Source organism: Blastomyces gilchristii (assembly GCF_000003855.2).
Source record: "Blastomyces gilchristii SLH14081 genomic scaffold supercont1.4, whole genome shotgun sequence".
Classification (NCBI taxonomy): Eukaryota; Fungi; Ascomycota; class Eurotiomycetes; order Onygenales; family Ajellomycetaceae; genus Blastomyces; species Blastomyces gilchristii.
This window is the reverse complement of record NW_003101679.1, coordinates 4,523,060-4,545,426: the sequence shown is the minus strand read 5'-3', so window position 1 is coordinate 4,545,426 and position 22,367 is coordinate 4,523,060. Positions and strand designations below refer to the sequence as shown.

Genomic DNA, 22,367 nt, shown 5'->3' with positions numbered 1-22,367 from the left:
CGGGTTGCTCCTTGTACCTGTACATACATCGTTACATGCAACATGGCTAGCAGGAAAGTTACGTAACTTCCCGACTGGCTGGCCACGGAACGACATTCTTGTGCATCCTGATTTGTCGCAGCACTGGCCAGCAGCTGCTGGGATCTGTAACTCTGTAGCTCTTGTTACTCCGTAAACCTGGGGTATATGCGGCGGCGAAGAAGCCTTTGTTGTGTGTTGTGTGGTGGCAGCTGGGCAGCTGACTGGACCATTCACCGTCACCGTCACCGTCACCGTCACCGTCACCAGAGCCCCGACCAAGATGGCTGGAGTCCATTTTTCCATGCTGTTGTTATTGGATCTTGATTGATTGATTCCTAAACAAAAACATCCTTGAAATCAACAGCAATTGGACAGCTTTCCTTTCCCCAGGGGAGGGGGGGGTACTTCGGCAAGGGGTACTCCGCCCCGCCAAGGCAGCGCTTCCTAGTACCTGCCGCCGGGGTACCATAATTGCCCTGCCCTGCCATTGTAGGCTGTAACCAAGCCCCAGCGCCGCCGTTCATTTCGGCATCATTTATTCATTCGTTCGTATTTATTTATTTATTTATTTATTTTCTGCGGTGCTTCTCGCCAGGTTCTTGATGTCAAACTCGCCTTCGCTTCCTTGCGTTTTCTAGACTAGTTAGAATTATTAGAGTTGCGGCTACTTTTCTTCCTCCTTTGTTGGCTGTTTTTCCTCATCTCTCTCTCTCTCTGCTCTATCCAGATCGCCCGCTTTTCCGCCATCTCCGCCGTCCGTCCTGCTGCTGCTCTGATCTCCGAGGACACACGCGCCCTCCCCCCCCCCCTGGTGATCGGTTTGTCAGTTCCGCGGCCGGTGCGGTCGGCCGGTGGATCCTGCGTGACTCGGTCGTTGCCCAAGCCAGCCAGCGCTTCCCCCCACGTCCTCCTCGCATCGTCCTCGCTCTCCTCCTCCTCCTCCTCACCCACCTCCTCCCCCCCACCACATTGATCTGCTTTTTTCTTTTTTTCTTTTTTCTTTTTTTCTTTTTTCTCCCCCGTTCTTTGGCTACCTTACCTTGTATCCCGTTGCTTCTACAGCGCGAATTGTACACAGCCATCGACTGGCAACTGTTGTTCGACTTGGATATGTCCCAGCTCGACACCACGACTAGCAGCAGCGACGACGACGACCATCTCCGCCCGACCGCACACTTCCTAAGACGATATTCGCTAGTTCCGATGTGACTGTGAAAACAGAGTCAGGGTTTCCATCATGAGCTCTAAAGATAGTGCTGCCGTTGCGCACGCTGGCTCTGGGAAGGAGACCAATCCCCAGAGCCATCCGCATGAAGCCCATGAATCGCAAGAATGGCGCAACTCGAACAATCAAACGGATACAGATACCCCGCCGGATGCAAAAAGTCCGGATTCAGACGCAATGCCACCCAAGGCGCCACCATTACAAAAGCGACGACGGGTGACGAGAGCTTGCGACGAGTGTAGACGGAAAAAGATCAAATGCGACGGCAAGCAGCCGTGTACTCATTGTACCGTCTACAGTTATGGTATGGTAGCTTGATTACACTAGATTTTATCATTCTCTCTCCCTCTTAAAGGCGTTAACAGCTGATTTCTTGAGCCTTTCTTTCTCTCTCGTGTAGATTGTACCTATGATCAGCCTTCGAACCGGCGACGAAATCCTGCCCCACAGTATATCGAAGCGCTCGAAAACCGTGTACAAAAGGCGGAGGCGATTCTTCGCGCAGTGATCCCGGACCTTGACATCAATGACCCTCGCTTCGATACCGTTGGACCGGAAGAATTGGTTGCGCGAATCAGAGACCGCCTCAAAATTTCTGACAGGGGTGATCCAGAGGGGCAACAACTAGCAGGGCAGGAGAAGGGAGAGGAATCGCTTTTGGAGTCGATGGTCGATAATACGGGTTTGCTTGATGTTGACGATCAAGGACATTGGGATTACCATGGCCAATCGTCGGGGTTAATTTTTATGCGCCACCTACGGAAACAATTTGGTAATCTACCGGACCCTCGACCTGAAGACCGGCCAAAGACCAAATTCCAAAATATTTCCCACATTCTTGAAGGAACAAAATCGTCATCGGAATCCCCAATTGACTCCCATCTGTCTCCGCTTCATGATTTGCCCGAAAAGGAGGTTGCCCGCAAACTCTGTATGAATGCCCTCGAAGATGGCTGCTGCATCATGCGATTGCTACATATACCTAGCTTCTATGTTATGTTGGATCGAATTTATGACACCCCGCCTGAGAATTTCTCGAATGAGGAGAACAGTTTTTTGCCCTTGTTATATCTGGTCCTTGCTGTGGGCTGTCTTTTTAGAGGGGTTGGTGATTCTACACTAGATAAGTCGGGTTACGAGAGCGCAACAGATCAAGGGTACTACTACTGTTCTTTTCCGGGATATTTTCTCCTTACGGGGGACTGCATCCACGCTTGATTCGTACGTTTGTTTACTGACAGCTTTCCTTGCTACGAAAAACAGGTTCCAATATTTCAAAGCAGGACGACAGCTTCTTGACATTACGGAGTGCCGTGACCTTACGTCTCTACAGACTGTCTGCTTCATGATCCTGTTCCTTCAGTCATCAGCGAACATCAGCACCTGCTACTCCTATATAGGTATCGCGTTACGTGCCTCACTCCGCCTTGGCCTTCATCGATCCGTTTCAGCCAATTTTAATCCTATAGAGCTAGAAACTCGAAAGAGGGTATTTTGGGTCGTGCGAAAAATGGATGTGCACGTAAGTACGATCCTTGGCCTACCGTCAATGCTAAGTGAAGACGATATCGATCAAGAATACCCGCAAGCTATCGATGATGAGTTCATCACCGCGGAGAAAATTTTACCAATACCGCCAAACCATATCACTTTGATGGCTGGCGTGAACGCACATATCCGTCTCGGTCGCATTGTCATGAAAGTTGTCAAGTATATCTACCCTGTGAAGGTCGCAAACCAAGGTGCAAACCATACATACATGGTGAGCCACTCAAAAATTCGCGAACTTGAACGTGATTTGCAGGCTTGGCATGAGGATCTTCCCGATTCATTCAGACCGGGAGGGGATGCTCCCCCTCATATCGAGAGGTGTGTTCTCCTGTCATCATAAATAAAATCGAACTCCTAAAATGTGTTCTCACACTGACAGCTTGGCCAAAAAGAATGAGGCAATTACTTCGGATTGGCTACGCTCACGTGCAGATGGTTATGTATCGCCCGTTCCTTCATTATGTTACTGGCAACGCGCAGGACCGGAAAATTGACAAACGATCTTTTGCATGTGCTGCTGCATGTGTGAGTGTGGCGCGTAATGTCGTCCACATTACCGCTGGAATGAAAGAGAAGAAGCTCCTCAATGGCTCTTACTGGTTTACGATGTATACTACGTATTTTGCCGTGTTGTCACTGCTCTTCTTCATCCTTGAAAATCCTGAGTCGGCTACTGTCAAAGACGGCATCTTAAAAGATGCTCTCGAAGGCAAGAATGCACTTGCAGGGCTGGCTAAGAATAGTATGGCTGCGGATCGGTGTGCTCAAAGCTTAAATGTTTGTTCCCCCTTGCCCCCGTTTCGGCTAAAGTCCGATTCCTTTCGTGGACTGCCTTTACTGATATCAGCTTCTCTCAGTCTATTTTCAAACACCTGCCCGAAAAATTGCAAAATCGACGGAATACTCCAGTGCCCTTGAATAGGAAACGTGCTCAACCTACTCCACCACCGGCATCGAAACCCAGGGGCACAATGACACCACCCAACGTTACTACGGCTACCCCTGATACTCTGATCGTGCAACCTCCCCAAAGAGCAAAAACGTTCCCTGTTCATCTGCAAGCTTCGAAACAACTGGGACCAGCAAGGAATCAGACACTAGGTACAAGTGTTGACGATAGCCACCATATTCAGCCCCTGCGCTCATGGAGAGCGAATGAGCAGTCGCCGTTTGGTCTGCCTGAGTCTACTCCGAAGTCATCGTCTGCCAATGACGAAGATATGATGCGAAGTTCTTTGACACCATCACCGTCGCCCATCTCTTCCTCGCAGCAGACATTTTTGTCCTTTCACCAACTACCGAGCCATCAGCAACAGCAGCAGCAGCAGCAGCAGGCACATTCGCTGTCATCATCATCTTTGAAACAGGACACCTCATTTTCACCTCCCTTGGATAGCATGGCCTATATACCAGATCTAATGCCAATGATGTTCCCATCCGACGACCCCTTCGCCTATCCAACTCAGCCCATGTCGACGCTTGAAAACGACCATTTCAAAAAGGAGTCCAACATCCCAGGCGCACAGTATGGATTAAGGTCGTCTTCATCTTTGACAAATTCTTCTACAGATCCAACATCTGCCTCTACTCCGAGGCTCGACCCGTTCCACTCGTTCCAGTCGTTTACCAACACCAATAACACTCAGGATACTTCCGGTGGCACAGCCTCCTCATTACCACGCCATTTAAAACAATTTCCACAACTTTCCACCCTCGGGAACCAAATGACGTCCGCATCGGGCTCTACGTCTCCAGGGGGACTCTTGCAAAGTCCGGACCTCATCTCAATGTCCGATGAGTCCTTCCTCTGGCAGGACCTGGAATCGCAGCATCTATCTCAACAGCAGCATCAACAGCAACACCAATTATCCCAGCAGCATCAGCCTGATAACCAATCTGTCCGCGACCACTCCATGTCAGGGACCCCCGGATTTGGCATGGGGATGGGCGTTACTGGCTTTGGCGGCCTCGGAATGGGCATGGGAATGAATATGGGTGTTAACTTGGACGATCTGCTCGGAAATCTATCTGCGGGCGCCGGGAATGATGCTGATGGCGGCGTGGGTGCCGCCGGGTCAGATGGAAATATTGAGTGGAGTCAGTGGACGGACACCGGGTTATGAAAATATTAATAAAAGAATGAAAATGAAAATGAATTGGAAAGAGAAAGGCAAAACAACATACCAATCTTGGGAGTCACATGGTTAATTATTTTTTGTGGCAACTGATTGGACAAAACTAACCACTGTGCATGAACTTGGTGCAGAAGTTAATTCATCCACCCCCCAGATTCTCAAGGTGAAAAACCTACTTCAATTTCAGGATTGGCGGTAATATCAACTAGGACATGGGATTTCTTAAGAAAAACAAACACCCTCAAAATAATCACTTCCTACAGGTTTGTACCTTTGGTCTTTGTTTGTTGTTCATTGTTCCCAACGAAGCTGATTTTTCAGAAAGAATTGATTCCTGAAAGTTTTTAGCATTGTGTTATTTACAGTTTATTATTCTATTCTATTCTATTATTATTGCCATTTCTTTCTCCCTCTTATACATCATTTGCATTTATGATGACTTCTACTAATTCCAATTTCATTATCATGATATAATGAATGATGTCATGACAATTGTGGGAGCAAATTCCTCCAAGGAAATTCTCCGAGATTTCTCCACTCCGTTCTTTTTTTTCTTTTTTTTTTCCACCTTCTATTTTTGCGCTCTTCATTGATAGAATATATGTTTCTTGATTTCGAGTTCGATTTGTTTCATATTACTTCATCTTCGTCCGTATTTTCTCCTTTTTCTTCTCTCTGCTTTGCTAGAATAATCTAGAAGAAGAGTTCTGTACACATAGCATAGTTAACATACCAAGCCGTATAATATTAATTAAACTGAATATAGTATATTCTATTATTTTTTTAAATCCAAACCCAACCCCCCTCCATCAATTATTGAACCTGACGATAAACTAATAAATAATCTTCCGCTATCTCCAATTACCCCAATTCACTCAACCTCCGCACCAAACTCAACCTCCGCACCTCGTGAGGGGTTGCACACTGTGTAGACCGCGCGATTATTACAACCAACAATAAACGCCAGCAAATCCGCATTTCTGCCAAGCACTATTTCAGAGCAACAGAGGCTTGTCCTGCAGCTCTCTTCTCCAGTACACACATACATGTACATGTACATGTACATGTACATACTCCAAAAAGGCCCGTCTGGGCCAACGTGGTCGGATGGTTTCTGTCCAGGTTACTCCGTACAAGTTACTACTTATTTACAAGTAATGACCTTCCTGTGAGAATGAATTGGTTGGCAGCTGTAAAATGGATGATGATTGTTTTGACAATTTGTGTTTTGAATTATTATTACTCCTAGACGCAAGGAAATTTTGAAAAACTTTTAAATAATAAGATGCGAATTCTCCGTATTTCCAGGAAGAAGAAGATCGGTGACAGCAGCAAATTAGTTAATACCTGCAACCTCTCCTTTCTTACTTGTGTCTGGTGCTGGCGTTTGCCGCTGCTTCAGCGGTCAATCTCAGCGCTGCCGGTGCGTCCTCTTTGGGGATATGTAGCTCGACAAGCTGGTGATATTTTCAAACAGAGAGCAGTTAGTTATTGTCTTCTTCCTATCTTGGGGTAATGAAAAGCCAAAGGTATATACATATATATATATATATATAGATATATAGATATATATATAAACATGCGGTAAAGGCGAAATCATGATCCTGAGAAGATAAAAGATAGGAGAAAACTCACCTGCAAAACCTTAGAAGAAGAAAAACTCTCGTCCGCAAACAAGGCGGTCAATTCCTTCTCCGTCTTGATAGAGTGTGTTTTGAATGTATTCGGCTTGGCTCCGAATGCTGGGACGAGATCGCTGAATTTCCAGGGCTGGATGTCGTTGTATACCGCATCCCAGCCGTGAATGCATCGTTCGATAGTGTAGCCGTCGTTACAAATTACGAAGCTAGGGTTGTTAGCGATGACGTGGATATTTCAGTGACACCAGATATACATATATATATATATATTATATTATAGATGTATGTAATATCGAGGAGTTTTTTTACCAGTGTCAGGAATCAGGGGGTTGTTAACTCACATGATAGGGGTTAGGTTATGTCGGATAATGGTGCTCAATTCTTGCGCTGTTAGCTGGAAGCTTCCATCCCCGATAAACAGAATCGTTCGTTGGCCTTGGTTCTTCTCTTTCGTTGCAAGAGCAGCGCCTTGACAGGCACCAAGTGCATAGCCAATACTGCCCCACAGAACCTGGCTTAGGGCAATCACACCCTTGGGAAACCTTGTTTCCCATATGCCAAAGTTGGCTGTACCTGTTTCGGTTATGATAACGTCCTTCTCCCTAAGCCATCGGCCAACCGTAGGCCAGAACCATGCATGGGTTATAGCAGATGAGGTTTCACGAAGTTCGTGTTTCGGTGGCTGGTTCGTGATTATGCGGCCCGGGGTTGTGTTTAGCTCCCCCATGCGGTCGGCCACTTTGCGAAGAACACCCTTCATGTGGATGTTTGGATATTCAGAGTAGCGAACGGCAACGTAGGTGCTATGAAAGTCAATTGAATTCATACGACCGATACGGTAAGTAAATCCAGTCGTGTTGAAGTCTGACTTAATGGCGCCAATGTTAAGGATCAGATCGGACGACTCGACAAGTTCTTTGACCCCTGCACTTGAGCCATCACCGGCATAGACACCGCCGTAGTTCGGAAGCGTTTCGTCAATAGCACTCTTTCCCATTGGGGTGACGAAAGTCGGCAAACCAGATCTTGTGACGAGGTCATGCACCTCGTTGAGGACACGGTGCCGGATAGCACAAGCGTCTATCAGGATGACCGGAGATTTTGCAGCATGGAGATACTTCAAAACGACGTCCACGACGTATTCCTCCTTTTCCTCTTCGTTGTCTGGGCGCTTGAGGTCAATCGGGACTTTCAGTCGTTCCCCTTCCACCTTCTTCTTCACCATATCAGTAGGCAAAGTGATGTATACTGGTCGACTCCGGATCCAACATTCCCGTATGGCGCTGTCAATAAGAGCCGCAGCTTCATGTGGGTCGTTCAACTTGGCAACGTAGCATGAAATGTTGGCACTCATGTTAACAAAGACATTGAAGTCTCCGTTGCCCAAGGTATGATGGAGCAGCATGCCATCGCGCTGGGAAGCTGTACTGGGTTGGCCGACGATATGCACGACGGGGACGTACTCGGAAAAAGACCCGGCGATGGCATTTAGGGCGGAGAGCTCTCCGACGCCGAAGGTTGTGACGAGTGCTCCCATTCCATTCACGCGTGCGTATCCATCCGCAGCATATCCTAGAATTAGGGAGTTGAGCTTTAGTAATTATAACTTTGAATGGGATTAACTACAGCGAGTCCAATTTACGGGTGGATGCTATGTTTGTATATGCATACCAGCGTTTAGTTCATTGCAATTGCCAACCCATTCGAGGCCACAATTGGGCAAATAATCCAATGCCACTAGGTTGTAGTCACCTAGAAGAATAATCTATTATTAGCATGATCCAATTTCGATTGATTGAGAAGGAGAGGTACCCTACCTGGAAGGCCATGGACAGATCGAATTCCGACCTGACGGAGCCGCGTAAACAGATACTGGGCAACGTCAACGGGAGATTTAAGCTCGTTTCTCGGAATATCGGCTGCCATTATAGCTGTGATTGGTATTCAAAAATGGAATGGACTTGTTGATGGGAAGCTAGACCAATTACACGGAAAATGATAAGAGAGAGGAGATATATAACGAGGTTAAAATGATATGTGCTGGCTGGAAGCCAGAACCAGCTTTAAGTAGTTGGCAGAGTCTCGCTATTTCTACGCTCTAGGTCCTTACAGCCGGCACCGTTGCCATTGAGACAGCACATGTTTTCCTGGCAAAGTTTGAGATGGGGAACAGTGATGAGCAATGTATGATGTCAACACAGCCGCCGAGTTCCTGTTGTCAGTTTACGTACTACGTAGATAAGTAACTTATAGTTAGTTACTACTAATAAGTGTATCTAGCTTGGAGGAGACAAAGAAAAGCCACCGGGTTAAGTCGGCCGTGGATATCACGTGGGAACTAACCCTTTTTGGTAATCAAGACGTCCGTCAGGGTACGGTAGGGATGGCGTAGGAGAATTCTGAATTAACAACTTTAGTTGACAGGAGGAACCCTGCGTTCACCATAGCTCTGTTCTAGTATTTATGCTAGGATCTGGGCAGTAAAATTATCCTTACCAGTAACTATTGACCAACCCGCTTGGAAACCCGCCCTTTAATCCTCGGGCCACTCAAGACAAACTGACTGCCTTGTATGTATATCTTTCAAGAAATAAGTCTTGACTATGGCTGGAATTGGTATCTTCTTAATATTATCCCAATGGTGGCTGGATTCTTGTTTGTCTCCGCTAACCTCTACACCAGGAATTGTTTCAGCCGCTGAAGAGGTCGAGGCCGTCGACAAACAGGGGAGAACTCGTGGTGGGTTTTGCCCTGCCATTTATCATCCCTCATGCCGGGCCCAGCAAAAAGATCTCATGATGGTTGGGGAGATAAGCCATCAAAGAAAACCAAGGTGCGGATGCACTTTTTTTATATTATTACATAGTCCTACTTTTTCGGCTCTAGCGCAATGTCTCACCTCAAAAGGCTCAACGGGATCCTATATTGGATTATCTAACATTGAAACATAACTAGAAATCAAACCTTTGGTTCAACAAGAGCAATACGCGCCAATGGAGTTATAGGCGTGTCATCGAGAGAGGTGACGCGGGCATGTTTGTCACGTCGAACAGGGGAAAGGAAGCAAAATGCGTCTCCGAGATGATAGACATACTCTATCAAGTCAGTCTTACTTGGGCCCCTTTAATACTTGCTCTGCTTCTCCAAAACCTCCACCTTGAGAAAAAAAGTCTCATCCTCCGTTATGAAATAGGATCTAGAAAGCCAAAAGCTTCTAGCTGGAACACCAAAGGATGGAACATCTACCTCGGATATAGATAGTAAACAACAAGAAGAAGAAAAGGAGGAAGACGATATCGAGGCTCAAATCCGCAAGGAAGTAGATGACTTGAAACCAAACAAGGACAAAAAAAACACCAATCCTTTCCAGGCGGTGAAACTAGACATACCCTGCCGTACGTCACCTCCCACATAATTGGCCCCAACCCGTCCCATCCCAAAATAACAACCTAACACTTAAAAAAAAACCCCTCCCATCCAAACGCACACAGTTTCCTTCATAAAAATCGATAAAACCCTCGACCCAGTCCAAATCGCCCATCGCCTCTGCACAGAGGCGCGGGAAAACCCATCCAAAAAGCGCAGCCGATGGATCCAGCGGATAACGCCCATAACACTCACGCAAAAAGTCCTTGGTGGTGGCATTGAGCAATTATCGCGTGAGGTTCTTAAACCACATTTCCACTCCGGCGGGCCGTCGAAAAAGGTGAGGGCAATCAATCTACCGGGTACTCCCTTAAGACCTTCGGTTTCCCGCGTCCCCTAACCCCGCCGTCACCCTTCTTCTATCTTCATCTACCCGAAGTCAGACCCGTGAACCCCCTAACTAAAATTCCCGAACCCCTGAAAAGATATATTATATATACCTCAACGAATATTCCAACGCTTACCTCTCATTGCTTAGTACGCGATCCGCACCTCAATAAGAAACAACACAGAATGGACCCGCGACACCTTAATCCCCCTCGTAGCCAAAGCCGTCGGACCCGGCCACTCAGTCGATTTGAAAAACTACGACCTGCTGATCCTGGTGGATATCGTCCAGGTAAATAAATAACTCTCTTTGCAGCGTTTCTCTTCTCATACTTACTACTACTTAACCCCTTTTCATTTCCACCTCCCCTCCCCTCCCCACCGCTACCTTCCCATAACCCTAACCTCACCACCCCAACCCAAAAAAAAACAGAACATATGCGGCATGAGCGTCGTCGGTCCCGACTACGACGAGCTGAAGAGATACAATCTCTCCGAAATATACGATCCGACCCCCAAACCGGGACCCAAGCCTTCACCCGCACCCGCACCCGCATCCGTGTCCGCCGCTTCAGCAGATGAAAGCAATACGCCAGCCGGTGCTGACACTGCCGCTGACGCTACCGCTGACATTGACTCAACGCCCCCGACTCCAGTTATCCCAGCAGCGGTAGAAGGTGGAAGTGAGGCAGGAGAGAAAACAACTTGAATATAAACCACGTGGATTGCCCTCCTTTCTCCTCTTCTTCCCTCCTCTTCCCCCCTCTTCCCCCCGGCTGTTGGCGCCACATCGATTTATACTGTATATGTGTGCGTGTGTGTGTGTTGTGTTGTAGTCCGGGAACGAGCGAGTGGGGAGTTGGAGCGAAGTTCATACTCATGGAGCCGGCAGAAGAAAATTACATAGAAATCGTTTAACATCCTGTAAAGCAGAATATGATTCACTCGACCTTTTTTTTTCTTTTTTTCAAAACGTTTTCAGTAGCTGGCGATGTGCAAGAAAGGTTCCAGTAGAACTACTCCCTAAAAGTAACATGAAAAGATCAAAAAAGACGGGGAGCAACCGATTTAAATTTCTGCTACCGATAATGGAAAATATCTACCCACAATAGGGATACCAGAGTCGTAATTATCTAAAACAACCATTCAGATTCTGGCAGAAGCAACGTCGCTAGGCCCGATGATTCCTTGTTTCTGTTTTAATTTTTCTGACAAAGACACAACCAGCCCTGCCTTCGTGCCTCCCCTACCTCTGCTTGTTCGCACTGTAAGGACTCTTTCCCCAGTCAAGGCAAAATCAAGGTTCTCTCCCCCCCGGTCCTAAAATTCAACGATCCCCGTTACAAATCCATCTCCATCGTGAAACACAGCGACAACCGCTGTTCAGATATACCACATCTTCAACGCTAAGCGATCACCCTCACCGATCGGAAGCAGCTGCCTTCCTTCAGACTTCGGGGGCTCCGCTGAAGTTGGGGCTTGGCCCTGTTTGACCTGAGGCCCAGAGCGGGGACCGGAGCTCGCGGGAATATTTTCATGCGCACGAGCCCGGTTGGAGACCAAATGGGCATAATACACGGCGGGAACTTGGGGAATTTATCTTTTAGTTTATGCACGCAATCAGAAGGGGGAAATAATAACTTACAAAGTGACACTGAAGTGGTCGATCGCATGTATTGGTAACAATGCTCATAAATCATGTTCTGCAAGTCTTTGGGCGCGTGGTTCATTTCATCAACCAGCACATGATAATGGACGGGGCGGGATGTGCCTTGCAAAGCGATATGCGACCACAAAAAGAAATCCCATCCATGGGCACTAGTAACGTCCCTCTCAACCAAAGTGCCTGGCAATACATTTCCATTCTTATCCGCTGCATTGCGGTCCCCTGGTTGAGGAAAGGCGCGAATATGATGGCGTTTTGAGGCGACTACCACAGTGATCCTTCCGCCCCATTCGACACCCTTATTGAATTCATTTAGCAAAGCTCTAACAAAGGGTATCTCCTGTTGCAAAACTTGCTGGAACTCGCCCTCTGACACTCCATCGCGGAAGTAGTAGATATTCTGAGGGATTCTACCTTGGCCCACTGTTGCAGACCATTCGCGGATGAGTGGGGTAAGCATGGATTTGATATTAGCTTGGCTTATCATCTCCACACGATCACCATTTGTTTCACAAGCTCCGGTATACCGACCACCAAATTGATCCATAGATACAGTCATAGCGGCCATCGATGGGGCAAAGCTTCCCGGGGCGGAATGAGAGATATCGGCTCCGATAATCATGCTGAAAGGAGCTAGGCCTTTGGTAATTTTTGAGGCAATCCTCGCAGTGGTCCCTCCGAGCTTCGCATTGACTTTCATTAAAACATTTGAAATGTATTGGCCGTTGCACTTTGCAACTTGGGAAGCCTGCAAAACCTGGGAAACAACACCGAAGCGACAGTCACAAGATTTCTTGATCCTGGTGTAATGGAATGCATTTTTATCCATCACTATGAAAATAAGCAGCTGGGGCCGCTGATTAAACTTGTTTCCAGTAGAATGAAACAGGTTGTATGCTGCTTTTGCAGGATCTGCTTCTACCTCACCAATAAATGGTCGAGTGCTGGCAACAACTCCACCGTGGCCTTGGTATGCACGCACAAATGCATCAACAAACCTTTCCACATCTGCCTGGTTGACATGGCGACTCCTGAACACACCGACGCCCCAAGAAGTCAGTGGCTTTGAGTTTTTGGAGTAAAACTTCTTCCCACGAAGATCCCATCGGCCTGCAGTACCTGGATTCACACGTTGATTACCTCCAAAAATGATCTCTGGGTTAGGGAGTAGGCGGGCCTTTGTGGTCGTCATGGACTCAGAAATCTTTAAGCCGAAGGCATTAAGCACAGGGTCTGTGGCGTGGGCAAGATTCAATTTCGACTCTTCAACTGCTTTGCGGCGTTCGCTTGGACGTGTGACAGCAAATTTGATCATTGATGCTGTCTGGAGCTCATTAAGCTTAAAAGGAAATCTCTGCGGACGATGGATTGCCAGAAATTCCATGGGATACACCACTCCCTTTTTGGTCATTTTCACGAGAGGAAGTTCCCAGTAGCTGAGAACAACATTGTACCTAGAGCGGAAGTAGTCATAGATACTGATAGTGCGAACTTGACCAGTCGCCCTGTCAGGCATATCGATCGTGTATTCCTTCGCATTGACCGGAAGGAATCCTTTGATCGTCCATTCCCTCTCCGGGCAAGGACAACCCTTATACGAGGCCTTCACAGTTAATTTGTGAAAGCGGCTTAGCTGATGGAATTTGGCGGATGGAGCACGACCGCCATGGCCATCGTCAACCGGCTTGGTCCAGCTCATAAGTTGCTGGACATCGCGAAGTTCCAGGGCCTCGATCGCCGCACTCAGGAGAGAGATAAGAGCCCAAAAACAGGAATTGGAAACATCGACGTTTAGGGCCAACCGACCAGGCTAGAAAGATGTCAACATGATATCAATTGAATGTTTGGGGGCAACGTACGTTGACCGCACGAATGGCCTGGTAGATGCCTTTGTATGCAAATACCCCGCCTCCAACGGACGCCTTTGGGTTTTTTTCACTAAAGAAGGAGCGCTTAATCGGAATGAATTTTTCGCTGGGGGTCTCTCTCAACACATGGTCGAGGAAGCCTTGGGAAAGATTAAGTTAGATGAAAATCAAAAGCTAGAGTAAAAGTGAAGAGGATCACATACTCAGCCCTTCCAATACTTCCTTGGAGATGCTTCCATTGCCGCGAAGATACTCCTCAATTACTGCGAGGTTAACCTTCTTCGTGTGGCGAACCACCAAGCGAAATATATTTGGGTCTTTTGATCCAGATCTGCCCTGCTCGGCGTCTAGGTCAACCATGACGTTAACGTCATTAGGCAGTCGGTCAAGCGACCTGAGGAGCTGTTAGCCGAACGAAAGCTAACCTTTAGTAAGTGAACTGTGAGCTTACCACGCCAATTTATTCCCATCGAAGATAAACTTTTTTCCAGTTTTGGCCATTCTTGTTTTCGACTGCCACACCTTCTGTACTACGGCGCGTTTTTCGGAGCCATTACCGATGTGTACCTAGAGGAGAATGAGTAATAAAATCGGGGCTTCGGAGTAAAAGCGTAACTTACATCGTACTGATACACGGGCTTGGTGGGGAACTGGGTGATGGCGTACGAATTTACAGCTACGGCAATCTCTTTGCCAGTAGCGTTATAACCCGCGCGCTTGGCAAGGTCCTTTCGAGCGAAGAACTGTTCAGCGGACTGGTCAGTGACATGTATATGACGAAATAAGCTCGCGTCATCTGTCTTTTGCGAAGGCGCTTTGGACCCTCCGGAGCCGCTCATTGTAGAAAAATATATGATCCTGGAATACAAATGGAAAGGGGATAGGATGTAGAACAATAAAAGAAATAGCAATATTTCAGGGTAATAATAGAATTATGGGAACGAAAACGACGAGAGGTAGGAAGCACATGGGAGAAGAGGCAGAAGGGAAGAAGACAATATAAGCGGAATGGAAAGGCCCTTTTATCTTTAGCAGAAGGATGGGTGTGAATTCCCCCCGTATGGTAATGGTCCACCCAAATCAGGCAGCTTGACTGAAATTCATCCCAGAGAATTTTCTTGGTGTGAAGCTGGGGCTGTGTCCGGCGCTGGAGAAAGAAGGGTTCAAGACTGTCTTTGTGAATGCAATGTACGTCCCCATATCCGAGAAGTTACATGATAAAGCTTTCACTCCGCTTTGCATACTCTATGGATTGTTGTTGTCACACCTCCCGACGCTGGAAACTGTAACAAGGTAGACAGGCTACCCGTCATTCCAGCCTTTGAGAAGATATTTGGCTTCTCCCCATAGCCAGCCAGCAATGAAAAGCGGAACAACTAGTTACAGTTGCCCCACAAGGTGAATCATACATGGAAAGCAGACATTGCAGACTTCAAGGCAATATGGTAACAGTAATAAGACAGGGAATTATGCTTACTTCTGGGTTTAGCTGATAAGCATCCGCTGGTAAATCAACATTTCGACACATATCTGTCAATTTCGGAATCCTTTCCGGATCACGAGCAGGGTCTCGCAGAGGGGGGTTCCCAGTCTCCATCCTCTGAGCGATGCTACCAAAGGTTGGGGTGCCTGGGGCCGGGCTTCTACCACGGGCTGACGGTGACCCAGCGCGTGGTGAGCCAGGAGGTGAATTCATCCCAGTGCGTGGTAAGCCGGGAGGGGAGTGCATGCCAGCACGTTGGCTAGTGCTTCCTGGACCTGATGTCCCGTCGAGTTGCGTATGGCTCTGGGGGGGACTATTCCCATTGTCTTCTTGGGTGGTACCATTTCGCCTGTCGCGTTGGCGACGACGCTTGCCCGCACCAGACATGATTCTATAGTCTATCAATGGAATGACTTAAATTTGAGGTGGCCGTGGGTTGAATCAGAGGGAGATGGATGAGGGAGAGTATAGTGTGTGCTAGGTAACAGTTTGCCGGGGAGGAATCAACGCACGATAGTATGGAATGCAGTATACACCAAGGGAAAATGCTAACTATCCGAGGATGACGCTGCTGGGCTCGATGGCCGGCAAAATAACAAGACGTGTATAATATGGCAGAAAGCTTGGGATTGGAGTGTTAAAGAGTTTGTGGAGAAAGGGAACAAGCAGGCAACACAAAGAAGGAGAAGTAGCAACAACCGCAACAACGAAAACAAAAGACGCGGATAGTGAGCTGGATGAGAACAGATTAACGGTGGATGGCAGCAAAACCAGCTTGGAGCAACTAACAGACAGGTAGCCGCAGCCTGCACAGGCAATGCAAAGAATGATAGCCGCAGGACGCGTTTTGTTTTGTTCTCTATCCGTCCGTGCTATGAGGGGTGTTCCACAACAAGAAAGTGAGGGAAAAGATGAGAAGAGAATGATATCTCAACTGGGAGATACTGCTAAATGTGACTACGCGTGTAATGAGGGCAGAATAACCGGGGGTATGACGGGAAAGTAAGGAGAAAATGAAGCTGGAGCTGATGATTGAAGTGGATAATGTATCGCGAGGTCTTTATGCACGCGATAGAGAGTATGTGAGAGCGATGTGGGCAAGCACGGGTATCAACAGCGGTAAGAGAAAGGATTGAGAAAGAGAAAAGAGAGGAAAGGTAGAAATAGCTCACCTTACCAGTGTATGTGGCAGTCCAAAGGCTCTTAAGAGTACAGGAAAGATCAGTCCGATGATGGGAGTGAGAAAAAGCAAGCACTGAAGGGAAGTTGAGATATTTTCAAGGTGCTGCTGACTATAGCAATGCAGATATGGAAGGCCAGCTAGATGCCGAAGATAGATGATAGATGATGATGAAGAAGAAGGAGGAGGAAAAGGAGAAGGGTAAGATGATGACGATGATGATAGATGATGATGATGAAGAAGAAGGAAAAGGGACAAGAGAAGAGAGGAGAAGAATCGATATAAGATGGTTGTTGTCTCCTGGCGCTGAGCAACAACAACACAACACAACACAACACAACACGTCCCGATTGGGAAGGCTTTGTCTTCCCGCCATCCTACTATCAGTTGCCATCAGAGCCCCAGCCGCTGCTCCATATGGTCTCCATCCCAACAATTCTCCGATACATGGGCGGTATGCCATTCTCCCAGGCAAGAGGCAATGAATGTGTGTACGAAGGGCTAGCGGCACCTCCAGAGAGAATTTCACAACAAGGTCATGGTATCCCCTCCCCGTCCACAACCCATTAATTACCCCTCAAAATGGGTATGACTTGTCGAACAGTTTTATTCAGCTCGACTGAAAGGACGAAAAATCTCAGGGAGACAGGCAGTGCGAAGAAGAGAAGAGAAGCTCGAAACACCAGTTTCCCGCTTCTCCCGACGCCGTCGAATACACCCAGTATTATTAACATCAGCCTGCGAAATACCCTGAGTAAAAAGATCTCCTGGCCCATCCATATTGATAGACAGGTAGATTTCCATAACACATCCCCCTTCTATCTCCCCTGCCCGGTAGTAAGAAAATGGGGATGCAGTTGTTGAAATAAGGTTATAGTTACGCTAGCGCAAAGCTATATGTTCAGGCTAATTTGCTCTTTTGCTTTTTCGCTTTTTCTTTCCTTTTTCAAGGGGCATTTAGATTATCTCGCGCCAGAAGAATCAACTGCAATATTAATAACGATATAAAAGTTCCTATTGCAACGAAATTATAATAGCACGAATGCCTGACATTGTAATAACGTCATGCATACACACGCTTGAAAGGGGCGAGAGGACGGAATATACCTGAATAGAAATAATATTCAAAGTAACTAAGAAGTGACTATATCACATCACCATGAAAAATAATCCCCAGAATTGTTTAGACAACGCCTGGCGAAAAGATAGAGTAGATTTTAAAAAAAAAAGAAAGAAAACCGGAATGACAAACCTCAAAAATCAAACGTGCATAATTCCCATCTTTGAACCGCATTTTAATGAAAACATGAAAACACACACACCAGAGGTGAAAGTATGAAAATGAAAGAGGAGAAAATCGAAAAGACGATGACAATATTCCCAAAGCTACCTACCCTCTCTTTTTTCTCTTTCTTCCATTCATATGATACATATTTCGATGATAGCAAACAAAAACTACGACAGAAAAGGGAGAAGGAAGCCTGAAGGAAAACGAAAAGAGCAAGACAAAAAAAGACCAAATTGTAAAAACATAGCGCGTAACATTGAGGAAATGTCCTTTAGGCCCCCCGGGAAACCAAGCATGCAATAACATCAAAACAGTCGACGGAAAAAAAAGGGTAAATAGGCGAACATCCCTTGTGTGTAAGTCCGGAATGGTAGTACATGTCGAATACTAGTGAACTATGCCAATTCTCAATAAACACGATTGAGTAGGCTATGTCTATGACCCCGGACGGTACATACCTACATATTATAGGGAAGCATCATTAGTGCAGCCCGTCTACTACCCATTAAAAGAGATGTATACAAAAATAAGAGATGGGTTGGGGAGAGGGAGAAGGAAAATCAAAATTTCAGCATTCAATATTCAACTTACCCATATACTGTCCACGATTCATACCCCCCGCCATCCCACCAACACCACCGCCCCCAGGCGGCGGAACGGGCGGTCGAAGTTGACTCACCGACGACGGAACATCCAACTGGCGCAACAACGCAACCATCTTCTCCGGCGAAAACCTCGTGGCATCATACGTAGACGCTCCCGGGATAATGCTAAGCAAAAACATGATCTCCCGCGGTAGCGGAATTGGGATGGGTGGCTTGTTTCCCTGACCACCACCAGCACCACCGCCATACCCACCACCCATGCCGCCTCCCCCGCCTCCACCTACGCCGCCGCCATTCACCACCTGCTGCTGAATTTGTTGTTTCTGCTGATTCAGTCGCCGGCCGGCTGCACCCTTCAGTGGTGACTCAGCCCGCATGAACTTACGCGGACGATTTGATGCGTCATCGTCGAATTCTTCGGGTGCATAGGGACGTTTGGGGGAGTGGGTTGCTGTTGTTGGCGGTGCTGGTCCTGACCCTTGAGGATACCGAGTAGAAGGGGATCCCTGGCATGGTCGCATCTCCTCCGTAGCAGTAAAGGAGGCCAGTTTTGGTTTCGTCTGGGAAGGGGAGAGGATTGGTTGGAAAGCAGTGGGGTCGAAGGCTGGTGTAGAAAAGCGGTGGAGGAATTGTTTGAGGACAGGGTCTTCAGGGAATAACTCTCGCATCCGAGCCTCGAGGTTCAGGATCTGGACCATATCTCCATATCTTGATTCATGTTCGTGCATGAACGCGAAGATGGGTTTGGCCTTGTGTGTGTTGTTTGGATTAGCTGCTAGTCTCCTGACGGACATCTCGAATACGGCTCTCGCATCTAGAATTAAAAAAAAAGGTTAGTAATGACATTTGAGCAAATGGATGAGTTTCAAAAATTGAACCAAGCAAAATATGACATACTAGTGATATCATTAATGTCGATAAGATGTTTAAGATACTCCAGAGTGAAATTTTCATCCTCGGGAAATAGTTTTGCGCCGCGCTCGAATATCTTCGTCGCTGCAGGATCTTTATAGCAGTAATGCTCCAGTAACGCACTCGCGATGTAGACATCGCTAGTTATGCGCCCGCGTTTGCGCGCATCAGCAAAAATCTGTCGTGATCCTGCCATTTCTCCTGGTTTGCCCTTCCCTTGAATACGGCGCATTGATCTCATGAGAGCAATCCAAGCAAATGATATGGTTTTCGACAGCTGGCCAATTGCCTCCGCATGCTTCTTCTTTAAAGCCTCGATCTGACTATTTTTCGCCGCTTCTCTTGCCTTGGCAGCATCGTCGCCCTCATCCTCATCCTCCTCATTAGTAACGACCATGACATGCCGTCGAGAGCTTTCTGCTTGAGAAGAAAAGCTCTCTTCAACAAATGCAATATCCTTAGCCTCCTGGGCCTTTGCTTTCGATATCAAGTCGTAAAGGGCATCAAGCAGTCTGTCATATGGCTCTCTAGCTTTGGCACCGCGCTTTCTAGAGTCCTGCTCAGATTCCGTGGTAACTTCTATTCGATCAGCGAGTTTAAACGCAAGTAAGCAACTCTCTGGATTGGCATCTATTCCTTGTTTTAAGAAGTCATTGCCCTCAGACTCCATTTCATTTTGGAAACAGAAATCTGCAGCATCAAACCATATCTCGGGCAGGAATCTCAATGCCATCAGCGACTGTCGGTAAACATAAAGCACTCGAGCCTTATAACCAGCACCACCATCCTCATCCCTTAGTACTAAGGGATCATCTTTTTCCCATTTGATCCAGCGCTTCCATATCTCCACTTGCTTATTGTACATTTCCTCACCCTCACATCCTGGCGCGGGAGGCAACCTGGGTAGCGAGGCACGGACGAGTTCTCTGGTAATGTTCTGCAACTCTGTAAAAGAGCTCCGTGCCGTCATATAGGCTGGGGATCTCTCCTGGAGGAATTTTCGACCCTAGATAGTTCGGACAATATAAGCGTTAGTATCCTGTTCTATTGTATAATATGAAAGGTTCAGCATGAACGTACAGTCAACTTATTCAAGCCCATTTCAAACTGATCGTACTCCTTCCAAAGGGTATTGACAGCTTGCGTGGGAACACATATGGCTCTCTGGTAAGCTTTTCGCAAAAGATCCATCTTCTGTTGATCTTGCCAACCCGAACCACCAATATTCCCAGGTCCGGAGCGAATGAACTGGATGTAATCAACCCAAATGTTCGCGGAGTCTTTATCAACTCCGATGTTCTGCAGAGCGAAGTCGTAGGCAGATGAAATGATACCTCGAGCTTGGCCGGTCGTATCTGTGGTTAAATTATTACGGCGACGAACATAATCGAGATATACGGACCATAACTGGACATTAGGTATGGACAAGAGACTCTTATTAAAAATCTGCTCTAATCGATAGAGTTCGTTATTTTCCGACTCCATGTTTGCATATGCGACCCATTGCTCAGCCTGTTGGAGAAATATTAGTAGGGCTTCAATTTTTTTAAAAAATAAAAATATAAAATAAATAAATAAATAAATAAAATATAAAATAAAATAAAATAAAGAATATTTTAGTGAGAATATTAGACCTACAGCTGATGGGAAGATTTTGAAGAATCTCTCATAGACCTCTCGGGCACTATCAAGTTTATTTCGGGAGCGGTGTTCGTTAATTAGCTCCAACCAAGCGTCCGTATCACCGCGCGGATCAGCCTGAATCCTATCCTCCAAGATACCCACTCGATCATGAGGAAGACGGCCTCGCGGTGCCGCAGCTGCTGTAGGAGTAGAGGATATAGATCTGTTTGCAGGTTGAGAGGCAGTATCGCCCGTTGTCACGGTCGGCGGTTTTGAATCATCCTGCAAGTAATTGGAGGCACCATCACTTGGCGCCGAAAGACCAACATAGGAAGGAGGAAGAGATGAGCTATTGGGAGGAGGAACATCTTGAGGAGGAGAGTTTTTGTCTTGAACAGTCTGCAGTTGATGTGATACATGATATTGAGAAACATTTTCATTGGCATTTTGAGAAAGGGAATGCTGACGACTGCCAGAAGGGTCAGAGGCCACATTATCATCATCATTACCCTCATTCCCGTCATCACCACCATCACCACCATGAACATGACTTAACGCTGCAGGAGGTTCATATTCAGCCTCGCCTCTATCCTCGTCGCTATCCTCCCCGACAACAAAATTCCCAATGGACTGGGATGACACTTGTACAGGAGCAGAGGTATTGGAAGGTGGAAGAGGGGTGGGATCTCCAGGTTCAGACCCGGAGGGGATTTGTGAGGGAGGAAAAGTATGACTATTTTGCACGGCTTCAGAGAAATCTTGGGACATAGACCTCCGCTTCAAGGAAGCTGAAAGGGAAGAAGTATTTGAAACAGCACTCGGTTTTGAATCTGTTAACTGCGCAGAATACTGATCTTGATGATTTTGAACTGTTTTTGAAGGATCATAATCGTCTGAGTCTGAACTATCCCCATCCTGATCCCCAGCTGCCTCATAACTCGCGATATCTGCATTCAAAGATTGCGCTTGGAAAAATGCTTTTTCAGCCTCATCCTCTGCCATGACTTAAGAAACAAATTGCGGATCGGGACGATAGAGCGGGTTAAATCAGTCAATCCAACTAACTATTCAAGAGATTGTCAGTGATCGAAAGGGAGGCAAGGGGAGGGTGCTGATAAATGGACTGGAAGAAACCAACCGGAACTGGAAATAAAAGATGCGGGATACGATCGCGCAGACTAACAGTCAGCACCCCGTAAAAGTGTGACAGAATGGAGTTGTCAAAAATCGCAGCACAGCAACCACGTTGAAGGGAGGTTGAGCAAGTCTGTTGCAACTTATCAAGGTCGTTGTCGGTAGCTGAACGGTGATTGAATGTTCTCTTTCCCGAGTGGTTATGTTTGAGCCTCCTGTCCGAAAAAGGGAATGATTCATCACGTGGTTAATCGCGCTAAACGCCACCAAACGCGACTGGAGG

At 47.0% G+C, this 22,367-nt stretch overlaps 6 protein-coding genes across 8 annotated transcripts; 2 read left to right on the top strand and 4 right to left on the bottom strand.

Moving 5' to 3' along the window:
• Positions 1–58: 58 nt before the first annotated feature.
• BDBG_03165 (uncharacterized protein) lies at positions 59–316 on the bottom strand (the record flags this gene model as incomplete). The annotated part of the gene is made up of 1 exon (XM_031721137.1): positions 59–316. The coding sequence occupies one exon, from the start codon at positions 314–316 to the stop codon at positions 59–61; it is 258 nt and encodes an 85-aa protein (XP_031577570.1).
• On the top strand, positions 140–6,809 carry BDBG_03163 (C6 transcription factor). Its single transcript, XM_031721136.1, has 5 exons — positions 140–1,550; positions 1,647–2,403; positions 2,510–3,115; positions 3,190–3,574; positions 3,655–6,809. The coding sequence occupies exons 1-5, from the start codon at positions 1,259–1,261 to the stop codon at positions 4,918–4,920; spliced, it is 3,306 nt and encodes a 1,101-aa protein (XP_031577569.1). The 5' UTR covers positions 140–1,258; the 3' UTR covers positions 4,921–6,809.
• Positions 3,152–9,362, bottom strand: BDBG_03162 (pyruvate decarboxylase). 3 transcript variants are annotated; one of them, XM_031721135.1, is made up of 8 exons: positions 9,069–9,085; positions 8,916–8,971; positions 8,390–8,802; positions 8,244–8,324; positions 6,914–8,144; positions 6,568–6,778; positions 5,109–6,389; positions 3,451–5,053 (listed from the first exon to the last, which is right to left on the bottom strand). In XM_031721135.1, exons 3-7 carry the CDS (start codon positions 8,496–8,498, stop codon positions 6,297–6,299), a joined length of 1,725 nt encoding a protein of 574 aa, XP_031577568.1. In that variant the 5' UTR covers positions 8,499–8,802; positions 8,916–8,971; positions 9,069–9,085; the 3' UTR covers positions 3,451–5,053; positions 5,109–6,296. The 3 variants fall into 3 exon arrangements, with proteins under 3 accessions (XP_031577567.1, XP_031577568.1, XP_002626985.1); XM_031721134.1 differs by having other exon boundaries at positions 3,152–6,389; positions 9,069–9,362; XM_002626939.2 differs by lacking the exons at positions 8,916–8,971; positions 9,069–9,085 and having other exon boundaries at positions 3,451–6,389; positions 8,390–8,843.
• Positions 8,906–11,286, top strand: BDBG_03161 (THUMP domain-containing protein). The gene is made up of 7 exons (XM_031721133.1): positions 8,906–9,142; positions 9,255–9,405; positions 9,528–9,674; positions 9,766–9,967; positions 10,064–10,278; positions 10,477–10,617; positions 10,759–11,286. The coding sequence occupies exons 2-7, from the start codon at positions 9,343–9,345 to the stop codon at positions 11,032–11,034; spliced, it is 1,044 nt and encodes a 347-aa protein (XP_031577566.1). The 5' UTR covers positions 8,906–9,142; positions 9,255–9,342; the 3' UTR covers positions 11,035–11,286.
• BDBG_16755 (uncharacterized protein) lies at positions 11,097–17,379 on the bottom strand. Its single transcript, XM_002626937.2, has 8 exons — positions 16,515–17,379; positions 15,337–15,733; positions 14,480–14,602; positions 14,311–14,426; positions 14,063–14,253; positions 13,851–13,999; positions 11,971–13,801; positions 11,097–11,911 (listed from the first exon to the last, which is right to left on the bottom strand). The coding sequence occupies exons 2-8, from the start codon at positions 15,727–15,729 to the stop codon at positions 11,709–11,711; spliced, it is 3,006 nt and encodes a 1,001-aa protein (XP_002626983.2). The 5' UTR covers positions 15,730–15,733; positions 16,515–17,379; the 3' UTR covers positions 11,097–11,708.
• A 154-nt stretch (positions 17,380–17,533) lies between these two features.
• BDBG_03158 (mRNA 3'-end-processing protein rna14) lies at positions 17,534–22,341 on the bottom strand. The gene is made up of 6 exons (XM_002626935.2): positions 22,089–22,341; positions 20,966–22,014; positions 20,408–20,839; positions 19,313–20,333; positions 18,402–19,229; positions 17,534–18,268 (listed from the first exon to the last, which is right to left on the bottom strand). The coding sequence occupies exons 2-6, from the start codon at positions 21,950–21,952 to the stop codon at positions 18,246–18,248; spliced, it is 3,291 nt and encodes a 1,096-aa protein (XP_002626981.2). The 5' UTR covers positions 21,953–22,014; positions 22,089–22,341; the 3' UTR covers positions 17,534–18,245.
• Positions 22,342–22,367: the final 26 nt, after the last annotated feature.